Source organism: Ostrea edulis, chromosome 4 (genome assembly GCF_947568905.1).
Source record: "Ostrea edulis chromosome 4, xbOstEdul1.1, whole genome shotgun sequence".
NCBI classification, from domain to species: domain Eukaryota; kingdom Metazoa; phylum Mollusca; class Bivalvia; order Ostreida; family Ostreidae; genus Ostrea; species Ostrea edulis.
In genome coordinates, this window is record NC_079167.1 from 60,272,553 (window position 1) to 60,295,347 (window position 22,795).

Consider the following 22,795-nt stretch of genomic DNA (forward strand, 5'->3'; position numbering starts at 1 on the left):
ATCTTCCCCTTGCATTATCACTCAAATATATGTGACCTGTCTATAGTATACGCACACAGCTTGTGTCCACCCAATAATTCAATAGAATACTGAATGATATCTCAGAAATTACACTCTCCTCAACCAAAATTTCTAATCAGATTTACATATTGTTTTGATATTTTGAAACAATCCCGAGAAAGTGAAATTCAAATACAATAAACCAAAGAAGTTTCTTTCGTTCATGAGAACTTAGCTGCTGATACGATATGGATTACACACTAATCATTCATTGTCCATATCTTACACAAAGAACTGCAAATGTGACACAAATGAGTCTCCTAAACTAAATGCATACTGGTAGGTTTCAATTTCCGTTAACACCTGATAGATATATGATAGCGTAAAATATTTATAAACGATCTTTAAAGTTTGTTTCAATTATTGAGAACGTATTATAACGTTCCACTTGTCAGACTACTTTTAAATAAAATGTCTTATGATAATATCCTGCTCTTCATTATATGTATCTAGGGATTCAAGAACTGTATGCACAGTACATATACAAACTGAAATAAAGGTTGTGTGATGTAACATTCCCTGATGATGCTTCACTTTTTAATTTTTTTAAATTCATACGCATATATTTACATTTATATTTGCCTTCGATATCTTTACCTGTTGTAATGATAGATATTTTGTTATCAATGCGGTGCAGCTGTGAACAAAATGCGTATGGATCTTGTTATTTATAGACGTATATTTTAACGGCTGGGAATTCCGACAGAAAATGAAAGTAAAATGTAAAAATTAGAAACAAATTCAGTTTTAACAACGGGCCCATGGGCCACATCCCTCACCTGAGTCACCTTCGCCTATATTTAAAGATTTTCCCTATATATTCGCATGTAAAACTTTATTACCTATTGTGGCCTCAACTTATCCCCATGATTTTTATAAACTTGAATCTCCATTATGCCAGGAAGCATCATGTTAATGTAAACTTCTTTGGCCTTATGGTTCTTCAAAAACAGATTTTTTGAAGATTTTATCTATATATCTGTATGTAAAACTTTGATCCCCTATTGTAGTCCCATTCTACATGATTTTAACAAACTTGAATCTGCACTGTCAGGAAGCTTTCATGTAAATGTTAACTTTTCTGGTCCAGTGATTCTTCATTACAAGATTTTAATGCTTTTCCCTATATATTTGTATGTAAAACATTGATCACCTATTGTGGCCCTATCCTACCCCCGGGGTCATGATTTAAACAAACTTGAATCTGCACTATGTCAGGAAGCTTTCATAGAAATTTGTACTCTCCTAGCCCAGTGGTTCTTCAGAGGAATATTTTTAAAGATATTTTCTATATATTTGTATGTAAAACTTTGACCCCCTATTGTTGCCCAATCCTACCCCCGGGGTCATGATTTTAACAATCTTGAATTTGCATTATGTCAGGAAGCTGTCGGGTAAATGTCAGCACTTCTAGCCCAATGGTTCTCGAGAAGAAGATTTTTTAAATGACCCAACCCTTTTTGCATTTTTGTTATTATCTCCCTTTTGAAAGGGGCATGACTCTTCATTTGAATATACTTGAAAGCCCTTTACACAAGGATGCTTATTGCCAAGTTTGGTTGAAAATGGCTTAGTGGATCTGGATAAGAAGTCGAAAATGTGAAAAATTTACGGATAGACGACGGACAACAGACGATTAGAAAACCTCACTTGAGCTTTCAATTCAGGTCAGCTAAAATACAACCACCTGCCAAAAGTTTATAGACAAAATGGCGGATCTAAATTCCAACTTCACGGAAGTGGCTTGTTTTTTCTTTTGTAAATTCTATATATAGATAACGGGGATTCCGTATGCATACCACATATAAGTACAGGGTCTTGTGTCGTCATATGTGACGTCATATGTTGGTATTTATTTGATGATCGTCTGATACAAGCTTCTGAATCTAGCTATGGAAAGTCTAAGAATTTATCGCCAGCTATGAAACAAATTGTCGTAGACAGTTACAGACAAACGGGAAATTATTCTGAAACTGCTAGGGTATTGAAAATGGACCGGAAAACTGTGTATGCTGTTGTAAAACGGTGTGAAATTCGAGGAAGTGCGGGAAATGCTAAAAAATCGGGACGCCCCAGAAAAATGGACGTTAGAGACGAGCGTCAACTATTGCGGCTTGTAAAATTTAACCGTACCACTCCATTAAAAGACATAACAGGACAATTTAATCAAGGTAGGCAAGTTCCCGTGTCTGAAAGATCAATTCATCGTTATTTGTCAAAAAATAAGTACCGTCGACGTGTATGCAGGAAGAAAATTAGGATTCGGGAACAAAATAGGAAAAACCGTGTGGCATGGGCGAGAGGTAAACGACGGTGGACTGTTGACTATAACTGGTCAAAAGTGATCTTCTCTGATGAATGTAAAGTTGTTTTGGGACAAAACAATCGAGTTTATATTTGGAGAAAGGCAGGAGAAGAATGGTTACCAGCGTGCATCAGCCCCGGCGCACCACCGAAACCTGCTATGAGTTTAATGTTGTGGGGATGCATTACCTGGAATGGAGTTGGCACACTAACGGTGGTTAATGGCAACATTAATGCAAATAAATATATTGATATCCTTGAAGAACAATTGTGGCCGGTTGTAGTGAAAATTTTTCCTACTAACGATTACATATTTCAAGATGATAATGCCCCGGTTCACCGTACCCGAATTGTACAAGAATATAAACAAATAAACAGAATTCCAGGTATGTTTTGGCCAGCACAGTCGCCTGATGCAAATATAATTGAAAACATTTGGTTTCTGTTGAAAAATAAACTTAAACGCAGACTTTCTAATATAAACAATGTCACTGACTTGGAGAGAAATATAAATGACATCTGGATTAACATACCCGTTACTTACATACGGAACCTCTATCGATCCCTACCTATCAGAATGTTGAAAATGATCAGATCAAAGGGATATATAACAAAATACTGAGGTAAGATTTATTCTCTTTGTAATTTCATAGCCACTGAAAACCCGTATTACGTTGACGTTTAGACATTGACGTCCGCCATTTGTCTATAAACTTTTGGCAGTTGGCTGTACATTAGGGTATGAATTACTACGTTTCACGCCATCATGATCTACAGCGCTAACATGCTTCATGAAGTATGTTGGCGTGAAGCGTCGGAGTTCATGCCATCATGTATTTGAAAAATGATTTATTTCTTGGATTACACCTAGGGAACATAAAGTAAGAAATGAACAGTTCTAATGGGCAGACTGCATAGGGTGAGATTTCTGTAGTCCCATATGAGTACTTATGATGGGGCATTTCTACGTGAGATGGGAAAATCCTATTTTACATAGAATATAGGGAGAATATGTCATTCCAGTACTAGAAATACAATGCAATGTTCATTCTGATAGTAAAACATCTTTTCTCACTATCAGCTAATTTTTATAACATGAAAAGGAAATATAGCAGCAGAGCAATCTATCAACCGTGCAGTGTAACACCTGTGAAATTTACACACTATTCTCAACACCTGAAATTTCCAATGAAATTAACATAAAATTAATGCACGTTTATATTGGAAATGCATCTAACAGATCTCAATGGACCATGACTTATGCACTAATTACTGTCAATTATTCATCCACGTCATTAGATTATGACAACATTTTCCGAAAGGTTTATAAGATTTCTTCCGGAAGTTACTTCCCGTTTGAGTAGAATTTAACAGCTGATACAAGATGGAGTGCATAATAGTGATTTACTCTCCATATGTTGCCCATACACAAGATCACGATTTTTTTGTTGAATGGATCAGAACTGAAAAGTCATTGTCGTCAACAAATAGTAGTAAATAGTAGTACTAGTACATAACTTATATAAATTCAACAGAGTTTTTTTTTTTTTTTTTTTTTTTTTTTTTTTTTACATCTGCTATATGGTAATTCAACATGTTTACAATTACTACTCCGGTGAGGCGCGGTTTGATTCATTGCGAAGATACTATACCGATTTATCTTGATATACTGAGGTGTCCATTATTACTTACATTTGAGGAATAAAAGTCTTTATGATCCTTAGCTCAAAAGCACTAGCCAAGTGGACTGCACTCGTTTTTTGCTTAAAGCAGGCAAAACAGAACAAGTTTGAGAATAGAAAATGTCGTTTATTTAGTAAATGACGAAAAGTATATACAGTACAGGGGGTCATTAAAACCAAGTAAAAATTAAGATCATATGCTGCAAATGACTAGATGACCCCCTGTTACATACATCTATAAAATTGACATTGAGAAAGAGAACATATATACACAAAATAAAAACATCCGATAGGGGGTCTAACAAGATCACTCCCTATTGCATACACATACTTTTGTGATATTTCAGCCATATATCGACGACAAACTGATGAAATTCATGGACCAGTTTTGGAGTCCTTGTGGTAGTACGCAAGGAGCCAACTCATGAAGCTTTCAGAGGATGTAAATTCGTGAAGCAGATGCATTTGATGCTGTTTTATGAAGTGACATTCGTTGGTTCGTAACGTAAGTATAAACAGGTAACATTGAATCCACGAAATAACTATATCACCAGTAAAACTAGCCAATGTCACTTTGTTTTCTGTGATTTCAAAGAAAACTCGCTAAATTGTTAAATTGCTATATCTATCAAATTTACCATGCTTTATCATATGAAAGGTGAATATAAAGAACAGTGATTAATCTCGTAACTCCTACAATCAATACAATATAGATAGTTGGACAAAGACAGACCCCTGGACACACCAGAGGTGCGATCAAGTGCCTAGGAGGAGTAAGCATCCCCTGACGACCGGTCACACCCGCCGTGAGCCCTATGTCCTGATCAGGTAAACGGAGTTATCCGAAGTCAAAATCAGTGTGCCAAGAACGGCTTAACAATTGTTATGAAACACGTCAAGATATCCATAGGATAGAAAGAATTGACAACATCATGTATTTCTTATACATAAAAAACAAATACGTTGTATAAAACACGAAAACGTTGATATAATGTCATATATGTATAATTTACAAATTAGGTTTGTCTTTTCTTCTAAGTTACAGACATGCAAATTTTCAATACAGATGATACAGTTTTAGTGAAGGATCAGGAATTCCCAGCAGAGTACTGAATAATCAATATCCACTCCTTCATTTCTAATTGCATAATTAGATGTCGATATTAAAACATGGATGGGCGAAATGACGAATGTGATTTTTGCGATTTAAATACAGGCACATGCACTCTTTTAAAACATAAGACATCGATGAATGAGGGCTATACAATCAAGTTTAAAGCAACAAGGTAAGAAAGGATCTGAACTCTTAAATAATTGATACAACTCACTATTATCTGAAACGTTTTTGATTTTCAACGAGAGAAAGGGCGAGCCGTGTTAATTGTATAGTATATTGTATAGAATGTCAAACTCGGTGATAGGTAGCAAATCGGCAATTATTAAATAAATACATTTGAATCTTAAAAGATCATAATCATGTTTGATGGCGACAGATAGCATATCCTACACACTTTTTGCACGAAATCCATGATGCATGGTTTTCACAGCACGCAAACGTACGTAACTCGAGTTTCGTGTAGGCATGCATACTACATGTACATATTATGCGAATATGTATGTACTGGTTAAGAACTTTTCCCCTGATGTACATTATATTATTATATTATGTATTAATGGACATTTTCCTTCCAGATGACATACAAGCTTACCTTGTATAGACGATGGAATCATCTTGTAATCTTTATGATTATGCTGGGTCCCATTTTCAGTAAAGTGTGCGAATACCCTTTACCACCGACTATACAGAACTGTATAAGCAGATGCAAAACAAAACTAAATACAAAAGTTCTGATGGACCAGAGAGAAGAATCAATACATTACTATTGCCAAAACCAATATCTAGTGCAACGTGCCAACGAGACGTGGAACCAAGATGGTGTTCCGAAGATCAACATCAACAGTTTACAACAGTTCTCTGATATATTTGAACTATTCGATGTTGAGGAATCAAATCCCGTCAAGAAAATGAAAAGAGCAACACCTATCGTGAGAAAAGAATATCGACACTTGACCCGCAATGAAAGAGAACGATTTCATCGAGCACTGCAAGCAATGAAGGCTGACACCAGTGACAGGGTATTTTTTTCATCTTCAGAATTTGGATATGAATCTTGTGTATTTATCTGATACAAATACACTTTTCTATTATTTGAAACTTTTATGCACTAAAAACATTCGGATGGTTTTGAAATTTGAACTTATACCTTTATATTAGAGAATGTAAAAGACACAAATCCCCCTGGCAGTAAACCAATTAGCTGCAGAAATGAGTTCTACGGGGGGGGATAGGGCATACCAAGCGTGTTACAGACCCGTTCCTTAGAAAAACCCATCATGGTAGAGCGTCAGTTTTCTACGCACGATTAAAATCTGTTATTACTCTATTCTTGCAAATGATTAATTAATTACAGCCCTTTGTGAACCGACAAATCACAGCTTCATATAATTTCGTTGTTGACGTAGCCATGTGAAGTTCCCAGCCAATTCGAACTCCGTTAATTATTGTATTAATTCATAATCCCGATAAATGGTACATGTAGATATTCGGTCTTCATTTATCATAAACACGAATAATTAATCAGCTCTTAACTATTGAAAAGTAATCCTAGTAGGTTATGAAAGCCTAGTTGGATCCCCGCGTCCACCAATCCCTTTTTAATAGAAAAGTATAAAAACGGACCAGACAAATCAAAACTATGGATAAAATCCTATATTCAAACCTATTTGGACGATTCTTTTTAACCGGACTGGACACATTTCGTCCAAAATATTTAGATAAAATATTGGTGGGGAAATTAGTTGACATGAACAGTTTCGTTTTCTAAATAGAGAGAGAAAATATAGAACCATTTGAGTATGGAAATCAAAGGGGTTTGAATTCACTGGCAAATTAACTCGGCGACATCAACAAACGAACTTTGCGAAGTTGTGAGTTCTTTTTCCAAAGCGTTAGAATTCTGCAACAATAAACTAATTATTAATATGAAGTTATTCATATTTTGGTTTTTTTTTAAATGTTTACATTATACACAATTTCCGAGTTGCGCAATAGTTGTTTCCATTTGTTTAACTCTTACGCAAATCGAGACGCAAAATACGTCTTTATACACATGAGGTGGGTACAGATGCTTATTGTTGCACTGATAGATTGCCTTTAGTATTTAGTCAAATCAATTTTTGGTTATAATAATAAATCAACAAGAGGCCCAAAGGCCTTATCGATCACCTGAGTACAAGTGAAAAAGCATCACTACTCCCAGAGCCAGAGGCTATGGAATTTAGAAACAAATTCCTGTTCTGAATATCTAAGCTTAATTCTAATGTTCAGAATCAAGATGTGTTCTTAAAACGTCACTGTCCTCAAAAGTGCATACACCGATGAAAGGCTTTGCATAATATAATAGGTTGACATTAAAACATTAAAATATATGACTAATTTGCAACCATTCTAGAGTCAAAAGCCTGGGTTGTGAAATTCACCATTTTTTGTACATCCTTTTCTGCTATTCCTAGGTATGCATCCCAATTTTATACAGTATCAGGAAACTTACAGATAAATACTATATACTAAGTTTTGCCCCACCATGGGGTCAGAACCCCTACTCCAGAAATCATGAAATTTTCAATTTTTGTAAAGGACTACCTGCTCTTTCTAAATATCCATGTAGTTTTAATTTAGTATCAACAACACTTAAGAAGATGTTATTTAGGTGTTTTACAAATAATCACTATATAGTTAAGCTTGGCCCTGCCCTGGGGACAGAAGCATTGGTGGAAATTTACAATTTTGGTCGAGGCCTTCCTGCTCTACATCAGTATGCATTTAGTTTTTCTAGAAGCTTCCTTGCTTATCATTACTATATACTCACTTTCTCTGCTAGATGTCAAGGAGTAAAGAATAAGATTTTTAAAGAAATACATAAATTTTACAATTTTTACCCCAAAATCAAGGCCCCTTATACTGGAGTGTCATGAAATTTACAATCCCCGCTTCCTTCATTTACCGATGCTACATATCAAATTTGGCCAAGATTGACCAAGTAGTTTCTGGGAAGAAGTTGTTATAGGACGATGGACGCGGACTATTAGCAATAGGTCACCTGAGTGACTGAGGTGAACTAATTAAAATGATTGTTCAACAACAATATATTTTGAATATTTCAGAACAGACAGTCCAATGCTTATGACTGGTTTGTGAACTTGCATCCGGCTGCTGTTGCACCCAGTGCTCATTTTGGACCCGCCTTCCTTGGGTTTCATCGGACCTACCTTTTTTTGTAAGTGAAAACTGTCAAGTTAAAAGAAATCATATTATCTGCAAAAACATTCAAATAATTCGCCATATAATCAGCTTCTGTGTGTTTTAGTTAGATATTGCAATGGAAGTTGATAGGATTGCTTAGGTTTAATTTTTTTCACAACATAGACGTCACATCAAACCAAATGATTTTTTTGAAAAATTATTTTCGCTAATTGTTGTGAAAGTATGACGAAGGCTCCAGATTTACAAGACAGATACCGTACTAAACACACTGGTATAAGCTGGTACTATCAAACTTTAGAAAGTTTTAGTTAGTGCGATCGCAAAATACTAGAAAGAAAATAACAATGTAACATCAGGTATGACAAAGTCAGATATTGAAAACATTCGAGCTTTTCCTACATTTTTCTCCTTGGGTTAATATCATATATACACGAACTTTTACCTCAACTGTGAATAAAAGAACAATAACTGCAAGTCTATTTTTAAAATAACATACATAGTATTAAAATGCAACAATTTAAATTATATATATATATATATATATATATATATATATATATATATATATATATACCCATGTGTGTACGTTACTTGTATTCATCGCGATTATGTATTCGAGTATTGTCTTCACTTAAAGTAATTCCACCCTCCTGTGATGTCATCAGATTTTGCAAAATCAATGATTTATTTAGATTTATGCATGATAGGAACATAAATTTTGTTGGAGTCTTTTCCTATAGTTATTGTAAAAAATCTTGTTAAAAATAAAATATTTCAAAAGTCTAAGTTATAGATGAATAATCAATGATACGTTTCAAAATATTGAAACCAAGGGCAATAACTCTGTTTCTATTGATTTCTTTATCAAGTCTATTATGCGATGATTTCCTTTATTTTTTACATACATTTTGTATATTTTTGTGAAGATACAGTTTCATGAAATTGTTATGAATGCTCCTATATCATCATAACCAGTTTTTATGAGATTTTGATAACGCTGTTTAATGAAAATTGCAATTTTCTGACGGTGATATATGATTCTGATTATGTACGTCTCATATCTTAAAAAGTGTGTTGACCTATGTATTTTATTTGATAATTTGTTAGTTTTAACTCTAATGAATGGAAATAAATACACAATTTAAACTTGTATCAGATAAAACTGCGAGTATGGAGTTACCTTAAGAAACGTTCTTTTGTTATTCTTTAATTATCATTAAACCTGTAAGTAATTGTTCATTTTCCTATATGATTTTTCTACTTTGAATTTAAATGTTAGAATCTCACTACCACGTCATATATCACAATGTCGAGAAAACAAGAAATAACCATGCTACTAGTCCATGGCGATTAATTTTACAAACATTTGCACTGCTTGCATACGAATGTGTTTTTATATATGTATGTTATACGTGTAGGAATTTATCCATATGATTTATTGATTGATTGTGGTTTTACGCCGTTCTGGCAATATTTCAGCCATTTTACGGCGGTCCATATGATTTATGTAGTCACAGTATACATTCTATAGTAAAAGTTAATGGTCAAATGCTGTCTGACATGTTCAATACCGATTGTTAGGCCGTTCTTTGCATACTGATTTTAACTACGGTTAACTCCATTTACCTGATCAGGATATAGGGCTCACGGCGGGTGTGACCGGTCGACAGGGGATGTTTACTCCTCCTAGGCACCTGATCCCACCTCTGGTGTGTCCAGGGGTCCGTGCTTGCCTGTTTTGTATTGCTTGTAAGAGTTATGAGATTGATCACTGTTCGTTATATCCACCTTTCCTTTTCTTTCATATGTAGATTCGAGCGACAATTACAAAAATATGAGCCAGAAGTGTTCATTCCATTTTGGGATTCCTCCTTTGACAATCTTTTGGAGGATCCCACTTCCAGTGCCATTTTCACATCTAGTGGCGTGGGTCCTGGAACAGGGATTATTCGGGATGGTCCGTTCAGCGACTGGAAACACGAACACGCTGGTGTCTTAATCCGCAACATTGGATCATCAGGTAGCTTATTCAGCAGGGAATTCATTGAACTCTTTCTTTCTCAGAATCGTATTGAGGACATTGCCATTGATAGAACTAAAATAGATACCAGTCTTGAGTTTCACCACGGTTCTGTCCACAACTGGGTTAGTGGAACTCTCTCTGATATCAATTATTCTCCCGCTGATCCACTTTTCTTCATGCATCATTGTTTTGTGGACGCTTTGTGGGAAAGATTTCGGGAGAACCAAATTCAACGTGGCTTTGATCCAGAATGGTATCCGTTAGTGGATGGAGGCCACGCTCCGGACGCACCAATGAGGCCATTATTGATTGGAAAAGAAGCTAATGGTGAAGACAAGTACCTGAAAAATAAGATCGGATATTCCAAAACATGGTCTTTGTTTGTGAAGTACGATGATCCACCATATAACTGTGATGTTGATTCCGATTGTCGATCAGTTCTGATGCGGTGTGAAAGGAAACTATGTCAACCTTTGACAATCGAAGAGCACGAGAGAATGAATTTTCAATATAGAGCAAAACGAGAGTTACTGGCTAATTTATCGACTCCTTATCCAGCTATCAAACGTAACTACGAACACACTCATTTGGGAAGAAATATAGATGCCACCCACCAGTTCAACTTAAAAACAAGTCCTTTTTACCACTCTTTTCAGAATTCTTTCGTGCTTAATGGTAAAGAGGATATTTCTAATTGGGTTTTTATACCAGTGATGATTTACAAAAAGAGATCGAATGGACAGAACTATGACGCCTTTCCCATTAGAAATGGAGTGCCGGATTTCTCATCTGGAGATGTATTTCAGCAAGACTTGAATATCAAAAGTAAACCGAGCAGCGAGCAGATGGGTTCCAGTAAAACAGAGAGATGCTCTCACATCGGATCTGGGATTTCTAAAGTATACGTGAAGACGTTTGGTCTGGACTATCGAGGATTTTACACTGATCATGCTCTCCTAGATGAACGATTCCCTTTGTCTTCTGCATTAAGCGCAGTAGGCGTTAAAAAGCCAGACAACAACAGAAGCAGTCACGTGTTGATTACCGCCCATGATTCGTGTGGGAAGATGTGCACAGCCTATTGTCTCAACTCTAGTACTCGTTCAATTCCTACTGAATATAAAAAGTGTTCTGGCTCTTCTCGAATAAGTACTACCAAGCCATCCATGTACAGAAGCACAGTTGGAGAGGCTTTGCTTAGTGCTTATAATATTTCAAGTATCAATCCATCAATCTCAAAAGAGAACATTGCCATAATATTTCATTGTGGCTAGCAGTTTGTATGGAATTTTATTAATTCACATTGTAGTAGTGTAATATGATTTTAGAAAACTGATATAATTTCTTGCTGGCTTTCTTACTTACACATGCACCTAAGCGTCAATATCATTATAACTTGGCACACAGGTTCTAATTGTCAGGAACCAGTATTTCTAGATATAATTTACATTTGAAGGTAGAGGGAGAGAGAAAGAGAGAGTCTGAGAATCTCATTTCATAAATTGGTGTCATACTTGTTATTTATAAAGGAGAGATTTATTAAAAGTATTGTTGATTTCGCGAAAATTCCGGTCCTACAGCCATGACTAAATTGGCGTTTCAAAAGTTTCAAAATAAGAGACTCACAGGCATTATCGGTCACCGAAGCATTAGCTACATGCGTCAGCATCATTTGTTCCAAGGCCTATGAAATCTAGAAAAATTTCCTGTACTCACCAAAAAGAGATATTAAAGTTTATTTTTTAAATGCAACGTCCCCCCCCCCCCCGAAGTCAGAAAATCTACCCTGCGAATCATCAAATTTACACGTGGTAGAGGTTTTCCTGATCTACATCACTATGCATTTAGTTTCTATAAAGAAGAATCCTTTTTGAATTGGTCAATTGTGGCAATTTTTGCCCTAAGTCCCTAGGGGTACAAGAGTCCTGAAATTTACAATTGATGTCTCCTTTGTTCCAAAATGCTTAATACGGTATTTGAAAAGAATTGAAATGGTAGTTATCAATCAGTCACTTTCTCGTCAGAAGGCAATTAGCACTTGCCTATTTGCTATGAATCACGGTGACACCTACATATTGCATAACTACTTTCGATATATGTCATGAATTATTCTACACATTTTTACACGTGTAGTATCACTTCAAATACAGGACATCTCCATGATTGAATATTGTTTAACGAGAATATTTCACTCATATGGAGACGTCACCACTGCCGGTGAATGGCTGCAAAATTTCGGCCTATGCTTGGCGCTTATGACCTTTGAGCAGGGAGGGATCTTGATCGTGCCACATCTGCTGTGACACGGGACCTCGGATTTTGCGGTCCTCTCTCTCTCTCTCTCTCTCTCTCTCTCTCTCTCTCTCGCTCTCTCTCTCTCTCTCTATATATATATATATATATATATATACCCCGGTATATAAAGCACAAAAAAATACCAACGACACCAACAACCGTGAATTGTCAAATTTTGTTCCTTCCTCAGGATGATAGAATATATATATATAGAAAAGAAAACTAAATAGGAAAGGAAACTAAACTACAAAAGCTGATAATAAACAAAGCGTCTACATATTAAAATTATTGAGTGCAATGTGTGGCAATAGAAAAGTCTAGTCCCATCGAGCGTCAGTGTTGCTGGATTATAGTGAGTGCAATGTGTGGCAATAGAAAAGTCTAGTCCCATCGAGCGTCAGTGTTGCTGGATTATAGTGCTTTATATATATATATATATATATGGATTATAGTGAGTGCAATGTGTGGCAATAGAAAAGTCTAGTCCCATCGAGCGTCAGTGTTGCTGGATTATAGTGCTTTATATATATATAAAGCACTATAATCATGACTGAAGAACATTTGTCATTCACTAAAAATCAATCGTCTGTATTACGAGATCAATACACACGTAAACATGTTACTGTACAAACAAGTTTCCTTGGACTGTGTATTCAAATTAATTATTACAATCTGTCAACATCAAACTAAATGCTTGAAATGTCTTTTTGAAATAGTTGTAGAAAAGCCCTACCACCTGAACTTTTTCGTCAGCAAAAACATGTAGGCCCAGTTCATTTGGCAAACTGCAATGCCATCACAGTGACCTAATACGAAGCTTTATACATGTAGGGAAACGATCGGCTGTATATTTCTGAGCCTTAGTAGAATAGAAATAAAGTTCTTGTTTTCGAATGTTGCAGGATAACCTCTAAGGTCGAGAAATGTTAGCGTTATCCGAGGCTTCAATATTTCAAACAAAATTTTGAGACCAAGGGGGTTATCCTGTAACATACACGAAAACGTGATCATGATTTCTTAATTTGAACAGTTCACGTAGATATATAGTAATGGGCCAAAAGTCTACACACTCTCTTAAACATGTTAAATGTAGCTTTTTCTTTATTTCATTTTATTTGTGACTCAGTTCGAAAACGACTGAAGACCTTGCTAACACAGTCCCGCAATTTCAGGAATCGATAGTTTGATAGTCAGGTTCCCTGCTAACACATTCGTAGTCATGGTCAGCTTCCTGGCAGGCGACTCGGACAGTTTGATAGGTCATTCGAATCGTTCTTTCTCGCTCCCTGAAATGTATAGACCTTTTGAATGGAAGCCGTTTTATAATAATATTAATACGATAGAGTGTCGGAGAGAGAGAGAGAGAGAGAGAGAGAGAGAGAGAGAGAGAGAGAGAGAGAGTCGATCAGATAAATTTTCAATACCTTTTTCGTTTCACAAAGAATGTAACCAGTATAATTGTCAATACCAGTAACAGACCTCCAAGGACGGCGACAACGTATACATAAGGCGTTGTTGATGACGAACTCTTTGACGGTATTATTTCTAAAATTAGAATCAAAATTGTTAAAAGTAGTGAAAATGCCATCCAAATGACCCTATTCACAGTAGACAAGTCCATTACATATTCACCTGTATAATACTGTACAATGATATCAGATTTTTGCGGTTTGAGAAGAATTGACGTTCGTTGGTTGTTAATGTTTGACGCGTTGAATGGTAGTTCCTATTCTCCTATTCTTAAATAATCCGCCATAACTGACGTTTTCATATGTGGGAAAATATTTAGATTGATATTTCATGTATGAAAGATTTTTGGTTATTTTTTCCATTTTGATACAGACCAACTGAGTTATTTCAACTTCATCAATTATTTGGCCCTGTAATTCTAAACAAAAAAATCGAAGTTCATGATTTTCGATATCCCGCAAAGAAACATTTATAAAGTGCACAATTATTAAAATTATATGACTACCATTTTGTATCATGGTAGTTTGTGTATATTTTGTCGCTAAAACATTGTACCTATTCTGTAATCTGCTCACACAAACTAGTAAAAATATCATATTTTTACAAACTTTCATTTAAAGCACAACCTACAATCAAACTATATATCTTTAATAATATGTTAACAAGAAAGATGAAGATAACGAAGAGTGATCAATCTCATAACAACTGAATTAGATATATTCATCTTGTATTTGGTATAGTAGAAGATGTAAAAAAAAAAAAAAAAAAAAAAAAGAAGAAAGAAAGCTAGCAGTAAACCTAACCTAAAGCTACAAATCTATTTAAACCACAACTTCAATAAAATGGAAGGCTGAAAAATTCATATCTTGTGATTAGTGATCTAAATTTTTTGGTGACCGGGTTTTTCAACAGTCTGCTGGAAATCCCATGGCCATGAATTGTACTTTATTACCTGACCTGTTTTTTTTGTTTTTGTTTTTTTTTGTATTCTTATGAGGCAGATTTTATTATAAAGCTTTTACATGGGAAGAAAAATGTCTTGTTGTAGCCTTTAACTCGACATTTAAATATAAATATATCGACTACGTTTATCCTATTAAAAATAATCATTTTCACATTCATATGTCGATTTGATATATTCCGGTGAACTCAAAATAAAAGACGCCACTTCCATATCTTCACATTTGGATATTTTATTAAAAATACATGTTAACGGGAAACGAACAACTCAAATTTATGACATACGAGATAACTTTAGCTTGTCCAATCCCGAATTTCTGATCGCATTTGAGATAATTTCTAGTCGACAAGTGTCGTTAAATTTCAAAACGGAACTTAAAGTGCATTCTTTATTTTGTTTGTTACTATTTAAATATGAAAACAAAGAACATTTAAATATCATGACCAAAAATGTATGTTCTTAAAAGTAGTCCTTTAAAAGTATATTTCAAGAAACCGCATAAGTGCCCACTTTTGCAGTAAATCTTCATTCATTACTTACGATCAGCACAGTTTGTTCCAGAAAACCCCTTTACACAGCCCCGGAGACACCCACCAGCGATATCACACGCTGATTCCAGACATGTCCCACTACAATTCATATCACAATGGATTCCGTATCGCCCCTTCGTGCATTCTGTACAGCTTCCAAACATTTGATCACATTTCTCACAGCTATCCGATGGACAGGGGATGTCACAATAGTCACCATAAAATGAACCGTTACATCCATTCCAACATTTTCCATTGTTTCCACATCCATCAGCACATTTTGAATTACACTGACAAGAGCTACCTGACCAGCCCTTCCTACAGGAAGTACATGAATCTGCCGAGTCACAGGTCAGGCATTTAGAAGAACAACCGTACTGACAGTAAAATCCATAAAATCCAGGCTTACATGCTTCACAAGATGGACCTGAAGTACAGTTGTAACAGTTTTCATAACAATTACCAGTACAATATCTTCCGTAATATCCTGGTAAACATCGTGTACAGTTGTTACCATTGTAACAATACACACAATTCTTTCTACAATCCGTGGTACATCCAATGCCATACTTCCTGTTATTACATCCAAATAAACAGCGGCCATCAATTTCACATAAATCATCAATGCAATTCACGTTACATTTACTATCACACAGATTTCCAGTAAACGTTTGTTTGCATCGGGTACATCTCGACTCACTGTCACACGATAAACAGTTCGATGGACAGCTCTGACACTTCCTGTCACTGTCTAGGTAGTGTCCTTCGTCACATTTTTCACACACAATTTCAGACATAGACAGTGTACATTGTGAACAGTTTTCTAGACAATTTTTATCGCATTTCGCACCTATCCATCCATTGATACAGCCACTTAGACATTCCCCATTCCTTTTACAGATGTCAGCAGAGACACAATTCTTACTACAGGACTCTGTACAATTTCCACCATATTTTCCAGCAACGCACTCATGACACTTACCGTTGACTCTATCGCAAGACTTTTTCCCGCCACACGTTTCTGGACAAACTAGTTCACATTGTTGACCATAGCTTCCGTCTACACAAGAAATACATGGATCGTTTGTATCACAAGTTGCACATCGACTGTCACAAGGTTGTTGACAATCCGGGCCTTTGTATCCGTCTTTACATCCCGCAGAACAGAGTCCAGATTTTTTATCACATTCATTATTCCTGCAACCTTCTGGACAGGGCTTATTACAACTCGGTCCATAGAAACCACTCCAACATTGTTGACATCCATTGACATTGTTACAAGAATATGTATCACAATTCACACATTTCAAACTACAGTTTTCCCCATAAGTACCTATTGTGCATTTATTACAGTCAGCCCCGTTGTAGCCATCACGACAATCTGTACACCCTTTATATCTGTCACAGGAACCATTTACACAATCAGAGGGACACTCTACGTCACACCTGTCTCCATACCAACCACTCTTGCAGCCTTTTATGCAAACTCCCGTGAATCCGTCACATTGATTGTCCAAACACTTTACGCACGTCTTATCACACCAGTACCCGTATGTACCTACGCTGCATTGTATAGAACAACCATACATGTATTGATTTGTAAAGTTAGACAAAAATTTAAAACAAAATCAAATGAATTCAACAAATTAAAATCCAATATCCCCTCTAGTATAAGTTTATTGTTTGAGAAATTCAGTAGCTGGAAGTCATGTATTCATTTGTAAAGCTAGATAAAAATTTAAAACGAAATCAAATGATTTCAACAAATTATATCACTTATAATTAAAATCCAATATCCCCCTGGTATAAGTTTAGCTTTTAAGAAATAGTTGGATTTCAATAAGTCGTTTTTATTCAAAATACGACATTTTAACATCAGACTGAACCGGACCTACAGTGTATAAGGGAAAACCTTGGGGGGGGGGGGGATAAATCTTCACTTAAAAGTATGTCGCCAAATTTCCATGGAATAACTTGACAACCCCTCTGTATGTTTCTCTAAGCATGTCCAGATTATCATAATTAGTCTGTTGGATGGTTTTATAAAGGTGAGAATAATATAGAATACTTACGGAACACTTTGATATCAATCACGGTCAAACTTCCTCCATTTGTTTTTCTCTCTAGTAGAACTTGATCACCGGTAATTACTTGGTTATTTTTACATGTAATGTTCCATTTCAATCGCTGGTTTTTATTACTCCATGTTTCGGTACAGAAAGATTTTTGATTTAAATTCTCATTTGACGAATTCGTCACATATACTATAAAGTCATGTCCAATTCCTATAAAAGAATACACAAATTACACATTACGCAATATTTGATTTAAGCAAACGGACCTTTGCCCATCCTTCCGTCTAACTGTCCAGTATCCATTACTTTGCGCTATATTAACGTTATATTTCGAACGCTCTAACCTCTAGGCCACCGCGGCGGTTATATATTGTGTATTAGTAATTAGTTATAATAAAATGTCTACATGTATGTCAACCGCTTATCATTTTATTTTCTTATACTTTACAATGTAACTTACTTCGCTCCATCAAAAAAGGATATCTATCAGTTTAGACAGGATCTGAAATTTTATACCGAAACCTTTCTATTTAAATCAAAGTTTAAGTGAAATCTAATAAGGAAAGGAATAGGGTTCGCCGTCCTGACATTACGGCATTGAATAAAGCAGGTCAAAATATGTGTTATAAAGCTGAATTTATCATAACGCTATTTCAAAGAATGACATGAAGCTACATGTACCACAGTACTAGTATGTTAATCAGTATTCATATAGCTACATTATTTAATCACCCGATTTTGGATCAGTGAAAGTCACGAGTCCGTCGGATATAACCTTGATTAAAAACAGGACCCGTGTCACTGTAGATGTTGGCATAATAAAGATCACTCACTGCCCCGGTCGTAAGCGGCATGCACATGAAAGGTGAAGATAACGAACAGTGATTAATCTCATAACTCCTATAAGCAATACAAAATAGATAGTTGGGCAAATACGGACCCCTGAACACACCAGAGGTGGGATCAGGTGCCTAGGAGGAGTATGCACCCCCTGTCGAAGAGTCCCACCCGCCGTGAGCCCTATATCTTGATAAGGAAACGGAGTTATCCGTAGTCACAATCAGTGTGCCAAGAACGGCCTGACAATCGGTAAGAAACACGTCAGACAGCATTTGACCCAACTCAACTGTATGGCAAACGGGATTATTTCAGCTTCTACATCGTCAACTTCCCATATTTATGTAGCAATATTCCGTTATCACCAGTATATATATATAGGATATAGGGCTCACGGCGGGTGGGACCGGTCGACAGGGGATGCTTACTCCTCCTAGGCACCTGATCCCACCTCTAGTGTGTCCAGGGGTCCGTGTTTGCTCAACTATCTATTTTATATTGCTTGTAGGAGTGATGAGATTGATCACTGTTCGTTATCTTCACCTTTAATCTAATGCTTTTCTCACTTCTGGTTTACTAAACACAGAAGGATAGATGGCACGTACTTTTGTTTTAATACGTCTAATGCGGGATTTTAATATTCCTCTTATGCTTTTAACCCATTCTGACAATGAATCAAGTTCTTTTTCATATTTAGTCCACAAGTCATCATCTATTGCTGGAGTGACAAATTCTCGAACGAGACAAAGACTCTTTATTACTATAAATGTGTGATGACCTTGGCCAAAAAGTTCGTCCTTAAGTTGCTCGAGAATGAACCCTCAACGAAGGTCCATTTGCCACGACAATGAGTACTATAATTCTTTTCAGTTAAAACTAAACAAAAAAAGGCTAAACTTTGCAATGCAATAATATTAGAATAGTAAATGTGCATATCTATGTTATACAAAAGTGCTAAGAAACTGGTCATTGACCAAAATTATTTTGAGAAGGTACCCGGTATCTTGCATTAAATGTATATTAAAAGTATTTTTAAAACCCAGAAATATTAGAAAAGCTGATATTTGACTCAAAGAAAACAAGGTCAATGAAATGAGTTAAATTCTAATTTTGGTGGATTGCCAATATTTACCAAAAAACTTTGAATGACAAGATTCATTTGACATAATTTGTAATGATTTTTGTTTTAGAGATATCAATGGATTGAAGTCTAGTCAGAATCCTTGCTAATCCCCCTCATATCACGGGATGATGACACTACGCACTTCCTTTCAGTCTTAATAGAAAATTGTCGTAAAAACGTTTTGAATTTTTGTCTTAGCGAAACTTTGATAAGCAAGGGAAAAAGAAATAAATACGCAGTGGAGTACGTATCAATTGAACAAGTGAAGACAACGAACAATTTTCATTATATTTGGCACTGAACAAATTAAATTCAAGAGAGTCAACTTATAAGTGTGTTGAATGAATGACTGTTCTAGAAGACATAATGACGTGAAACAATACAATTTATTTGTTCTGAGATTTATCACTGTTCGTTATATTCACTTGTTCATACATCATTTCCTTACCTGCAGGAAGTGTTATGAACATGTGTTTTACTCTTTCGATTTTATCAAAATTCACTATTATCCAAGGATTCTCCTCATATTGAGTCCTAGAATATGTTGAGCTATCGTCATCTACTGCATTGCTTGAGTCCCTATCTGTTGAAATTTGGGTGGTTCTTTGATTATAAGCTATATTCTCTGAAAAGAGGAGTAATAAAGTTAACATCAAGTATACTCATGATAAAATGTCAAAATGTAATTTTCAAAGTCACTTAAATCTAAATCTGTAATTGCAATTTTTGTGTTTGTTTCAGTAAAAATTCTTCTCTTTCACATACTTCTCTGACATAGATTGTCAGTTAAGCCACTCCAGCCTTCTCTGCTGCACGAGGTACAATAAGATCCAAAGCATGTTGAACAACAATCGCAGTGACATTCACAAAGTTTGTTGTCATAACACTGTGCTATAATATATAATAATGAGAATAGTAATAATAATCCGTGTGTAACTATTAGCAGCAGTACGTTAATTACATGTAATGAATTTATCATTGATTATTGGGTAAGTGTGTATGTAGTGTCTTACATATTATATTATGTAGGATTTTTCCATTTACACAGAGGTATCACTTTAATATTGATGGGTAAATTTATACAGGTTAATGACGAGATACGTGTACTTACAATAAGAAGTTTCCAAAGTAAGATAGAATATAAGACACTTATATATCCATCGTCTGTACATTTTGGATGATAACCAAGAAGTCAGTATTATATCTCACAAAAAGTTCACTTTTCTTCCTTCCTTGTTGGAGAGCATTCACGTGTACGGGATGTACAATGATCTCTTGACTCCTCTTATACAAACTCACACTAGAACGTTGTCTATGTACAAATAACTTTTGCCTCTGATATGCACGTGTGCTAGACTGAGGAGTGTTTTCCTCGACACAGTACATATTCAGACTACAGGTCACGTCACTAAAAGTTCATCAATGTATTGTGATATTTTAATGATAGATCAGTTATAATATGTCCATGTGATTTAATGATAAAGAGTACTACATGTGTATTCTATTCAGTAGCGATTTCGACTTTGGTGTAGTCTTAGCGGGTTACCACACAGCATTCCTCCACCCCAACAAAACAACGATATTACTAATATAAAAATAGGATCTTTATCTAACGACCCAATATGTAGACTGCGCACAGGGTAGGAAATCTAATGGTCACAACGTCACCGACAAACAAGCAGAATAAAACTAAAACAAGGAAAGCAAGCATTCGTTATTTAAAAAATCAAATTATCTGAACGAGAAGTTAAAAGTTCTTACACACATGACACAGCACAATAAAATTCAAGTCATTCTCATGATGCTGTAGATAGCTGCGCTATCGTTTTTTATGGAGCGAGACCTTCATTATTTTGAAGATCTGCATAAATTTGTGTACGTACTATGGTTTGAACATATTTTATTGCAATTGAAGGGAATCGAGCACAATTTCTTAAAACTAAAACACTCACTCGCATGTAATATTATTCTATTATTATTATACATTTATGTAGCGCTTTATCTAATTAAGACAATTACCATAAAGCGTTTTACATGTAAAACAGTAAAAACAAACTAAAACAAAGAACACTAAATACAGAGAAAAGGGCATGAAATAATACTGAAAGTGAGGGGTTTTACATGTATATACATGTATATATAACAATCTATTTTGGTATGAATGGTAAAACTGTCATTGTAAATATACATTCTGTACATATAATCTAGTGCATGTTGATTGCTTAAAGAAAACCAAAGTAATAACACATATACTAATTTATTAAAAATAAAATTACTTAAACAAGGAGTTAAAAGTTCTTACACAGCAGAAATAAAACACAAGTCAGCGAATTGTTCATCAGTATGTGTATGATCCCTTCTCTTCTAGGAAGGATGCAACGTTCACGTGACTAGTGAGTGAGTAGTGTTAGGAACAGTCATCAATATAATGCTAAATACGTTTATAACGACGGCGGTACCTCAACTCGGAGGTCACCGCAAACCGGAGAATTTAAACACAGTAAAAGATACAGTCTTGTGTATATCCTGAAGGAGAAAGGTGTTGCCTCCCTATAACAGATATACTCAATGGTGCCTTGTTTCGTTTGGTTGTATATTATTTAAGTCCCTATCGAGAATCTTTCACTCACATGAAAACGTCACCATTGTTGGTGAAGGGCTGCAAAATCTAGGCCTTTGAGCAGGAAGGGGTCTTTATCGGGCCACACCTACTGAGACACGGGTCATCGGTTTTTGCGGCCTCTTCCGAAGAACCGCCCCATTTAGCGGCCTCTTACGACAAGCAAGGGGGTACTGAGAACCTATTTTAAACCGGATCATCACGGGACTTGGATATTGGTTAAGAAAACAATATTGTCAATTTCAGGTAGATGATCCCATCCCTTCTAAATAGTTGTTTAGTTTTGGAATCAAAATGATTATGTGATATGGATCCCCCATCACCCCATCCTTCATGACATTGTAGATAGCTGTCATATTGATTTTTTCTAGAGAGCGAGACTCGTTATTTCAAAGATCTGTATGAGGTTGTCAACGGTATAGTAGATTTGATTGTACTGTATATATGTTTTTACACTTTGTTCTCTTTCTTACATTTGTTTGTTTTTATGT

The 22,795-nt window shown here is 35.6% G+C and overlaps 2 protein-coding genes across 2 annotated transcripts; one reads left to right on the forward strand and one right to left on the reverse strand.

Annotated features, from left to right (window-relative positions):
• The first annotated feature begins 10,569 nt into the window (after positions 1–10,569).
• Positions 10,570–11,667, forward strand: LOC130053818 (uncharacterized). The gene has a single exon (XM_056161416.1). The coding sequence runs from the start codon at positions 10,570–10,572 to the stop codon at positions 11,665–11,667; it is 1,098 nt and encodes a 365-aa protein (XP_056017391.1).
• Positions 11,668–12,198: 531 nt separating this feature from the next.
• Positions 12,199–21,030, reverse strand: LOC130054226 (cell death abnormality protein 1-like). The gene is made up of 7 exons (XM_056163243.1): positions 20,796–21,030; positions 20,450–20,575; positions 20,133–20,309; positions 17,722–17,934; positions 15,660–17,207; positions 14,113–14,233; positions 12,199–13,974 (listed from the first exon to the last, which is right to left on the reverse strand). The coding sequence occupies exons 1-7, from the start codon at positions 20,854–20,856 to the stop codon at positions 13,857–13,859; spliced, it is 2,364 nt and encodes a 787-aa protein (XP_056019218.1). The 5' UTR covers positions 20,857–21,030; the 3' UTR covers positions 12,199–13,856.
• Positions 21,031–22,795: the final 1,765 nt, after the last annotated feature.